The 10,625-nt window shown below is 44.5% G+C and overlaps 1 protein-coding gene across 1 annotated transcript in view; it reads right to left on the minus strand.

The window, feature by feature from the left end:
* The window catches only part of Dip2b (disco interacting protein 2 homolog B), a gene marked incomplete at its 5' end in the record, with an annotated part of 109,850 nt that overhangs the window by 54,174 nt on the left and 45,051 nt on the right, over positions 1–10,625 (minus strand). The window contains 5 exons of the mRNA XM_028788260.1: positions 478–542; positions 2,260–2,362; positions 6,488–6,597; positions 7,196–7,319; positions 8,431–8,541. Coding sequence (XP_028644093.1) covers positions 478–542; positions 2,260–2,362; positions 6,488–6,597; positions 7,196–7,319; positions 8,431–8,541 — 513 coding nt within the window. The remainder of the gene's footprint in view (positions 1–477; positions 543–2,259; positions 2,363–6,487; positions 6,598–7,195; positions 7,320–8,430; positions 8,542–10,625) is intronic.

Genomic DNA, 10,625 nt, shown 5'->3' on the forward strand with positions numbered 1-10,625 from the left:
TGGGGGAGGGGGGAGGGGTAGAGACTGCACCAGATGCTCTCTCTTATTTCTTGTTAATTTCTTTCACTGAGAGAGAGGAGAGAGAGCCCACAGAACGAGAGCCACAGGGATTCGTAAGCAGTCTGATGTAGTGCTAGGAAGAGGACAGGAGTGCTCCGAGAGGTTAGCCGTGCTCTAACCACTGAGCTCTGAGAGGTCAGCCGTGCTCTAACCACTGACCCATCTCTCCAGCATGGTCTCTTGCTGTTCAGCACTGCTGATGCAGGTTAGCTGGGCTTAACCACAGATGTGCACTATTGCACCTGGCTTCTTTAGATCCTGGGGATCTAAACTCAGGTCCTTGTGCTTGTGTGTCCTCTAGAAAAGGCTACTGACATTTTGGGAACTTCAGTTGTAAATCCCGAGACATGCACTGTTCCAGAGCCTCAGCCTCGAGTATGTCTTACTGTATATATGCTCCCTGATGCTGACACTTACCGCAAACATGCCATGCCACAGCCCGGCGTCCTTCTTAAAGTCTAAAACATTTACCACAGTTTCTCCTGCAAGAGAAAACGTGGAGGGAAATAGAGGGCAGCCATGGTTAGCAAAGAGTGACATCACATTCCTTGCTCCTACCAAGTATTTGGTGGTTTTGGAAGAACAATTAGATCAGTGTCCCCTACAAACTGGCTGGAGGATGGTGACAGTGTGATGTGGTCACAGAAGAGACACTACGGTAGAAACCTTTAGCACTGAGGGACATTATTCAAGAGGTGGGTTTTTTTTTGTTTGTTTGTTTTGTTTTTTGTTTTTCGAGACAGGGTTTCTCTGTGTAGCCCTGATCAAGAGGTTTTTTTTTTCCCCTAGTGAAATAAAGACCATGTGTTTGTTTAGAAACTCTGGAAACTTCTTTTTTCTTTTTCTTTTTTTTTTTTTGGTTTTTCAAGACAGGGTTTCTCTGTATAGCCCTGGCTGTCCTGGAACTCACTCTGTAGACCAGGCCGGCCTCGAACTCAGAAATCCGCCTGTCTCTGCCTCCCAAGTACTGGGATTAAAGGCATGCACCACCACAGCCCGGCTGGAAATTTCAAATGTATATAAAAAGTATACTTCTTAGAAAAACATGAAATAGCCGGCGGTGGTGGCGCATGCCTTTAATCCCAGTACTTGGGAGGCAGAGGCAGGCGGATTTCTGAGTTCGAGGCCGGCCTGGTCTACAGAGTGAGTTCCAGGACAGCCCGGGCTATGCAGAGTAACTCTGTCTCGAAAAACCAAAATAAAAAAAAGAAAAAAAAAAAAGAAAAGAAAAACATGAAATGTTGTTCTATATAAAAACCTATGTATACAAATGTCTATTTCTAGATACCTATAGATAGATTATCAACATAATAAAGTAGGTATACATAAGCCTGCATCTAATTGTTTTCACTCAGTGAAGATCTCTCCATGTTTCTAACATTCGGGAACTTGAGTTTCAGACGCTAGCAGAGCGTCTGAGTGAGCGCACTCGTCAGGGAGCCCTGTCTGTGGCTTCACCTCATGGTTGTCCCAAACATACACATACTTTAAATTCAGACAGGAATGCCCTGAAAGGCACACAGTCACCTTTCACTATGCAAAGGGAAATGAAACACTGAAAAGTTATGTGGAAAAGAACATCTGAAGTAAGCACTGAAGACAGGTCCTGCAGCCCAGGCCTGTAATGTTGGCACAAGGGGGCTCAAGCTGGAGGCCAGCCTGGACTTTTACTATGAAATATTCACTTACAGACCAAAGTTTCACATTACTGTGTTTATTTTTTGAGACAGGGTCCCAACTCGTGCCATAGCTCAGGCTAGGTAAACTCACTATGTATCTCAGGCTAGCCTCAAACTGACCCTTCCAGCCTGTTAGGAGTGCCAGGGTGATGGTGAGGGCCACATCACCTGGGTCTCTCTGGAGCTGGATTTCTTGGACTATACTGAGCTTGGTCTACATGGGAAGATGGGAACATACAAGACTCCACGGCTTATACACACACGGTTTTAATTGAGGCTTTCTATTTCTGTACTCTAGAAATCATACTTTATATATCTGGTTTATCCAGAAGTTTATTTAAATTTCAAGATTTTTTTTTTAATTTATTTTGTAACAAAGAAGGCAAAAGCAAGCCAAGAATGTGTCCTGGAACATTTCCCTCAGAATTTGTCATTAAATGGAGTCCAGTCACCCAGTAGGCGCTCACAGTCACACATATCTGAAGCTAACAATGAGGGCAGTCACGGGATGAGGTCTGACCTTCAGAATAATTGCAGGCCTGTGACAGAGCTTGGCAGTGAGACAGCATTGCGAGCCGGGACACTGTGACTCCCATCACACTCCCTTCTTTGCTTGTTTTATACTAGAAAAATAAAACAAAAATAAAACTATAAGAAGTACAATAAGATGGGTTATTATCAACAACAAAATTCAGAACACAAACCTAAATCCAGACAAACATCACAATGGCTTAGTTTTACATGCTGATTGGGAACACTTGGCCCTCAAACTCTCGTCAAATAAAGGCAAGATTGGAGGACAATGAAGCAAGTGTCAAAAGACTTCAAAGTTCAGTTACTCATCAGTGTGACGTGGTCACCAAAAACCTAAAGCCAAGTGACATGAGCTGTATGACAGACATATCACCAAATCCAGTCACTCCGCAGTATCTGTGGGTCGGCTCCAGACTTCACTGAGATGCCACAGATGACCGATGCTTGCCTTCTTATACAGTGATGACAGGTCTGTAGGCATCTTTGGATTGTCTATGAAATCTAACACTCTGTTGCTGTCCTGTGAACACTCCTAGGCTGCAGACACAGAATGATAGCTCCACGGTGAAGCACAGCTCTGCAGAGCTAAGTGTGTGAGGTGTGGGCCCCAGGGTTAAGGCTGTAGCTCAATGGTAGAATGCTTGCCTAGCTGCATAAGACACTGTTGGATCCCCTAGCACCACAGAAATACTAACACAGAGAGACCTGGCACCTCAGTTAGCAGCAGGCCCTACGCACGCCTATAAATAGTCACACTCTGTTTTATCATCAGTGCTCCTTCCCAGCTGCTTCTAATCAAGCTCGTCAGCCTCTCTGACGTCAGATCACCCAGAAGATCTTTGCCCACCTGACACCCTTAGCTCTTCTGTCTCCTGGTCTCTCCCTCTCACTGCTCTGGCTGTCTCTCAGGTTTTTTCCTCCCTCTCTGAGACAAGGACTCACCATGGATCCCAGGCTTGTCTGCAACTTGTGCCTCAGACTCTCATGAACTGTCTTACCCTGAATCATCTCTGACTCTGCCTTAAACGTTGGCACTCCTGAAGATGCCCGCCTCCGTCCTACCTTCACGCCATCAGGGTGTTACACCCTTGCTAATCCCTGCTTTCTGTCCATCCAGTCTCTCCTCTGGAGATCCAGACGAATAGTCCTGGGCATCCTGCTGGAGTGCCTCTAGCCACAGGAAAGCATGCTGCCAACACTCCATTCTATCCCCCACCACCTATGAGAACTTTCTCTGTATTTCCTTCCTTTTTGTTTTAGATAGGGTCTTATTATGTAGCCCCATCTGTCCTGCAATTTGTTCTGTAGTTCAGGTTATCCTTGAATTCATGGAGATCTGCCTGCCTTTGCCTCCTGGAACTAACGGCATGCACCACACGCTACCTGAGTCTGTCTGTGTCTTCTATTTAACTGAAGGATTCTGCCATTCATCAGGTGCCAAGCGAGGAATGAGTGGTTCTTCTTGCCTTCTCTCTCTATTCAGAATCAGTCGGCCAATCTGGCTCACCCTGCTTCCTACTATCCTTCAGCCCTCCCACACTCTCTTGCCCATCCCTATGAGCTTCGGCTGGAGAGGTGTCGCAGAAGAGCACTGGCTGCTCTTACAAAGGATCTAGCTCAGATCCCAGCACCCGCTCGGCCCTTACAACTGTCCAGAACTCCAGTTCCAGGGGATCGGATATCATCTTCTGGCCTCTGGGGACACTGTACAAGCATGGTCCACTTATGGGCACTCAGGTAAAACATTTATAACCCAGCCAATATAGATAAATCCTTTTTCTTAAACTTTGTATTATTTGTATGTATGACATGGGGAGAACACATATACATGCCACAACACATGTGTAGAGAGACTGGAGGACAAGTCTGGTTCTCCTTCCTACTTTTATATGAATTTTGTGTTCAAACTTGTCAGGCTTGAGTGGCAGGCGCCCACCTGCTAAGCCACCCAGATGGGCCTAGGGAAATCTTTTTGTATAATAAAGTCATTCTTACTCCCTTCCTGCTGACAACCCCTTAAGAGTTTCCAACTCACCAGGAGAACCCTGTGGTAATAAGAAGCGGGTAGGCCCTGAATAGCAGGGTGCAGCTCTGCAGGAAGCCAGAGTGTCCCCACCACAGACTGGTCACTAAGATGGAAGAGCAGCAGTCCAGGGAACCAGCGGCTAGTTCCTAGGACTTAGAGTGATGAACCATGTCTGCCCTAAGACACGAGACTGAAGGTTCATCACTGAATTGTTGGTGTGTGTGTGTGTGTGTGTGTGTGTGTGTGTACATGCGCGTGTGCGCACTCGCACACTTTAACTTCCTGTTTGTTTGGCTGTTTTTCAAATATACTCAGCTCCCCCCGCCCCTGCAGTCAACATCATGTGCCTCCTCCCTCTTTCGTGGCCAAAGCTGAATTCATGTCTTACCTATATGAGTTATTACAAGAGCTTTCAGTTCATATGGCACCCCAAGCCTTTTTAAAAGTTAATGGATGTGCTTACTTATTAGTTTAGTAGACAGCTGGTGGGCAAGGCTCAAGAGGTTGCAGAGGTGAAGGACACAGCCTCAGAGGTACAGAATGTTAGTCACGTAGCCTCGCACCAGTGACCACAGTTTGTAGTTCAGCCTCCTTGTCCATAGCACAGACTTTTCTTTACAGTATTTATTTACTGACACGCATGCCATGATACACATGTGGAGGTTAGAAGACAACTTGCGAGAGTCAGCTGTCTCCTTCTACCATGTGAGTTCTGGGACTAGAACTCAGGGCCCTCGGGCTTGGTGGCAAGGCCCTTTAACCACTAAGCCATCTCCCTGACTGCATAGAGCAGATGTACAGTTGAAATCTGGTAGTCACCCTCATCAGAGAAGCTTCTTGGCAGCAGGGGTGATTGACACTGTAGACTGAGACCTGGTCCAGGCTCAGAGAATGAGAGATGCAGAATACTCGGCCCTAATGGCCCCTCTACTTCACACCTTCCGCCCAAGACTTGTAGATGACTGCAGGAGGGGGGTGGGGTGCAAGCTTAAGAATCTGAGCAAAGCCGGGCGGTGGTGGCATACGCCTTTAATCCTAGCACTTGGGAGGCAGAGGCAGGCGTATTTTTGAGTTCAAGAGTTCGAGGCCAGCCTGGTCTACAGAGTGAGTCCAGGACAGCCAGGGCTACACAGAGAAACCCTGTCTCGAAAAACCAAACCAAAAAAAAAAAAAAAAGAAAAAAAGAAAAAGAGAAAAGAATCCAAGCACAGCAGGGCAGCTGCTGGCATGAACTCACAGCACTTGTTCACTGACAGCGGGAACGAGAGCTGCTCAAGGCAGACGAAGGCCCAGCATGGACAGGCACGGTGGCCAATAAGTCCCGACCGCCAAGCTGAGAGCTTCTGGCAGCTGATGGCCTGTCTTTTAGAGGTAGATGAGGTGTGCCCTAACTACCCCAGGGTGGCCACATTCCAGTGAAGGCCCAACACCCAGCACACACTGTACTTGACAGTTTAAAACTGAAACAAAACATACACAAGGAAGGGTGGGTAGGGAAGAGGGTATGTCTGCAAAGTCAGGTTAGATGCTGAGTGTGATCAAAACACACTGTACAGAGTGACAAAGCTAATAGTATAATAAAACCAATCACTATTAAAGATGAGGAAAATAAAACATAAAATTAACAAAATAGCTCACACCTCTGGGTATTACTGGAACTAAACAAACAAACAAAGAGTCTAAAGTCTCGAGCTCTGAGTGCTCTGCAGATTCGGGGTGAGAGCGCTGCTGTCATCTGAGCTCCCACACTCACGGTCAGCAGCAAGCCCTTCACTCGGTTGCTTGGATTTTTAGATCTTTATTTTCTGTCCGTTGAACTCACTCTTCCAGCACAGATATTTCCCTTTGATCTGCGTGTCCGGTATCCTCGTCCTTCTCCTGACTGAGAAGTCACAGTGACAGTGACTGGCATAGACAACTCCTCTAAGACTGCACCCATGCCCTGGGCTGTGTCTCACTCTCCTCCTGGGCACGGGGTTTTCTTTTAACCCTATGCTTCAAATCTACGTGAAAATCTCTAATAATAAACTCCAACTCTGCCTCAAAAATAAATTTTAACAGAAGGTCCACTGTAAGACATTTGTAAAATTAAAAAACTGAAACTTCACAGAACAAGCAAATCTCCTAACATTCATTAACCCTGCACCTGATGGTAAAGGAAGCCAGGATACACACAGCCTCAACTTACCTCAATGTATGCTGGTTCCGTGCCCGCAGGTGCTATGTGCGGCTGCCAGTCTTTGGGCGGCTTTGAGAGGTACTTAGAATCTGTTACGACCCACTTGAGGCGAGGCCAACCTAAACCAAACCCGGAGTGAAAAAGAGCCGCCTAAGCCACTGAAGGATTTCACATCAAACCAGTTATCTTAAATGCAAGACAGAGTATTAAGACTGTTTCATAATCAATAAAATACTTAATTTTTTATTATATTTTAGTGCTAAATCACCAGTTATAGCTTCTTTGAAGAGAGCATTTATTCCATATACTAATGCAAGCCTTGACATTCCTCAACATGGAAGAGTTCCTCAACACGGGGTGACTAATTTGTCAGTGGAAACCCTCGGAACCTTGTGCCCTGCTGTCTGTCCTTCTGCCCACTGGATTTAGCTTTACTGTACAGAGTCCCAGCTCCCCTTTCCAGATAGCACACGCATGTAAAACTGTGGCTATGGAATCAGACAGACTCAGTACAGTTCACAGCTTTGCTAGTTATTAGCTGTGATTTGAAGACTCTGTTTCTCAATTTCCTCCCTGAAAAGTAAGGATAACCATGGTACCTACCTGAAATGACAGAGGGGAAAACACACGGGAAGCCCTTAGCTGTTACTATAGTAAAATTCTGACTAAAGCTCAATTTTGACTTTTAGTTGGTATCTGGTTATGAATATTACTAACCTTTAAACTGTACAATTTCTCCATTCTGGGTTTTTGGCAGGCCCTTCAAACAAATTTCACTGGTGAGAGCTAAGGCAATCCCACAGCTCCCTAGCAAGAAGCCAATCTGCTGACCTCCGGCATCCTGTGGAGAAAAAAATATTGAGCACAGTCAGGGTGTGAGTGTGAATGAATGTGAGCACACCACGTTTTGAACCAGCACCCAGAGATGCTCCAGCACTACCCACTGTGCCATGGAGCCCAGACAGCTGGCAAATGTCACAGCTCAGGACAACATGGCTCCAAACAAGGGTTTACGTACAACCAAACACTGCTTTTACACTGACATTGCGAACCATGTGCCCTACTAGCCAATGTGACCTTCTCTGACTCTCTAGGAAAGTGAAAGAAATCCTAACAGTTTTCTTCTCCTAGTCCTACCCCAGATCAAAGAGCAAGGCTAGTCAGGCCAGAACAACATAAATAAAATGCAAATGGATATCAAAGCCCATATTTCCAAACAATTACACCAAATCTGTGTGTTCCTTTATTCAATTTTAAAGGAAATAGATTTTAGCCTTAAGCAGCAGAAAAAGCAACCTAAGACAAAGTCTTAAGTACTTATGTGCAATCCTTCAAAGTATTGTTAGAAAGCTAAGTAGAGTCAACTTACAGAGAACTGTGATTCCCTAGAACACAGATGCTCTACCCCATCAGCTAAAAATATCAGCAATGGCACTAAGATTTTCCTTATTACTTAAAACAATGCTTTCATATAAATCAACATTCTTGGGGGCTGGAGAGATGGCTCAGCCGTTAAGAGTGCTGTGACCTCACTGTCTGCTGAAGTGGCCCCAGCACAGTTCCCCCAATAGAGCCATCAGCACCACGGCATCATCTTCCCACTCAGCCTGCTTTGGGTTATGTGAACCGTTTAAGGAAATTCCTTAATAAAGTAAGTCTGAAGGAACGGTACTCTATGAATGGTAACTACTGCACACTCAAATATATGTCTCCCGCAATTTTTAAAATGAGAAACAATGTTATAAAAATTCTTCATAGATGAAATACATTATCTTCATGACACTCACATGTACATAATCTCTGATAACGTTAATAGTTTTGGAAAGTAAAGTTGAGTATATTATATAAAATAAGATGAATGGGCCACCACCACCCAGCAATAACATTGTTTCTACTGTCACTGAGTCAGTGCAGGACCTACTGTATCACAAGGAAGGACATTTAACAGTTACCTTTCTGGTCAGGGGTACTTCTATGGGTACTGGAATCACTTCTGCCAGGAGACATCCATAAAAAGCCACCATAAACATGACAGGATCATTGTTGGGGTAAACCAGGGCGACCTAAAATTCAGAGAGACAATCAGTAACAGTGGCATACAGACTGACTAACTCTATGTACACAGAACAATTTGTATGAACAGAGTAAATGAAACAATGTAATGCTTACATGCTCTGAAGGAAATTAAGAAACTGAGAAGGAGAAAAAATCTGGTAAGACTACTCAGAACAGCATTATCCCATGATTACCCTATGTATCCCCGAGCCTGAGGATGTAGCTCAGAGAATATTTGTCTTGCATAAGGCTCCATTTGCAATCCCCAGTAACACCAAAAAGCAAAGCCAAACTCAATAAAACTTACATGTTTTGAGAAATAAAAATGCAATTCCTTATTATTATGGGTGAAGTGTTTCATTTACTTTTAGTGTGGCTCAGTAGGAAACAGCTCCCGTGTTTTATAACTTAGGAAGCCTAAGGCAGTTGACCTGAGTGCAAGGCTCATGCCTTAAACATGGACATCAAGACAGACAGCAGATTAGAGCTGTAGTGTCTCTCAGGGAGCACCTGTGAGTGTTACCCAGTTAGCCAGCACACTGGGAGCACTGCATCAGTCCTCCTCTCTCAACATGTGAGTGTTCTAGCAGGAGGGGATCTGGTAACACATGAACAACTGCAGAAACACCTGACTCATTAGCAAGAGATAAGCGAGGGAAACACCAGAAGCCCCATGTGTTCGGGTCTGTGACATCATCTGCTGAGTCACTCATCTGCTGAGTCATGGGCATCGTACCTTCCCTACCAGACTCAGGATACAAGGATCTCACTGCTGCTGTCGCAATGTCACCAACTAGGACATTCGCAGACTAACACTTGAAATCTAATCATATCACTGGATTCTTTTATTTATTATTACAGTTTGTGTAAGATGTATGTGTGAGTACTGGGTATGTGCCATAGTGATGTATGTGTAGAGGACAACTTTCACGTCTCCTCCTCTGTGAGTTCCAGGGCCTGAACTCAGCTGGTGAGGCTAAAACAGCAAGACCTTCACACGCTGAACCTTTCCTCCAGCCCCTCTTCACTGGATTCTTGTTTTCTCTCCATCTGCAATGAAATTCTTTAAATTTAATCCTAAGTTGAGTTCAGTCTAAACCTCTACACTGTCCTAGAGATCTAAAAATAACTAATCTCACAGAGGATTTCGATAACCATTTCTTTACTACTCATAAATGGCCATCTTGACCTTGGGTAGATACAACATCACCTGCTTAGGGTTCAGTGAGTCCTGAGAAATGCTCAGTGAGTTTCTGTAAGTAAACGCCACGCTTTAGCTATTTCTGGCACATTGTGAAAGCATGTTTAAAGGGTTAGTTGAGGGTCTGTGAGATGGCTCAATGCTTCCAAGCCAGCTTAAAAGATTCTGTGATCTTCAGCCCACGAAGAAGAAAGATAGCTAGGGCCCACTGGTAGGATGGCTCAGTGTACAAAGGCGCTGTTGTATCAGCCTGACGGCCTGGTCAGCTGCCAGAATGGAAACTAGAACCAGTTCTTGGGAGTGGGCTAAGAGTCCTAAGTGCCCACCCCCACACAAAGAAACAGAACGCTAATCCATAAAACTGTTGTGTAGTAGCTGGTATTTCATTCTACAAATTACAAATAAACAGTAATGCTGGACGGTAGGAAGTAATCATATTCAGTATATTATAAGCAGGAAAAAAGCCTTCAAAAATAAAAAAAATATAATGTCATTTCCAATTAAGAACTAAATGAAACTATCAATTTGGTTTTACAGTGTAATAAAAATTCCTTTCCTTTCTATGTGAAATGGCAAGAAGCTGCTTTTAACAATTTTTGAGTCAGTTTTATAAAGACAAAGATTTGAGTCAACATCGAAGTATTCACTTTCAGAAAGATGTAATTTTCCTTTTTATTACCTCAGTTTACCAATAAGCAGCTCTAGAAAGAGTCCCACAGCCTCTGAACATATGCACAGTGCTTGTTCCTAAGACAAATTGTTGGAACTCTAATCTGTCTTCATTGTGTAAGAGTAAGAGCTACGTTGGTGCCAAAGAAGCTTGGTGGTTAAACAGACAGGCTGCTCTTACAGAGGACCAGGCTCCATTCCCAGCACTCACAGGGATCTTAC

The sequence above is a fragment of the Grammomys surdaster genome, unplaced genomic scaffold, assembly GCF_004785775.1.
Source record: "Grammomys surdaster isolate TR1022 unplaced genomic scaffold, NIH_TR_1.0 125742, whole genome shotgun sequence".
Lineage (NCBI taxonomy): Eukaryota > Metazoa > Chordata > Mammalia > Rodentia > Muridae > Grammomys > Grammomys surdaster.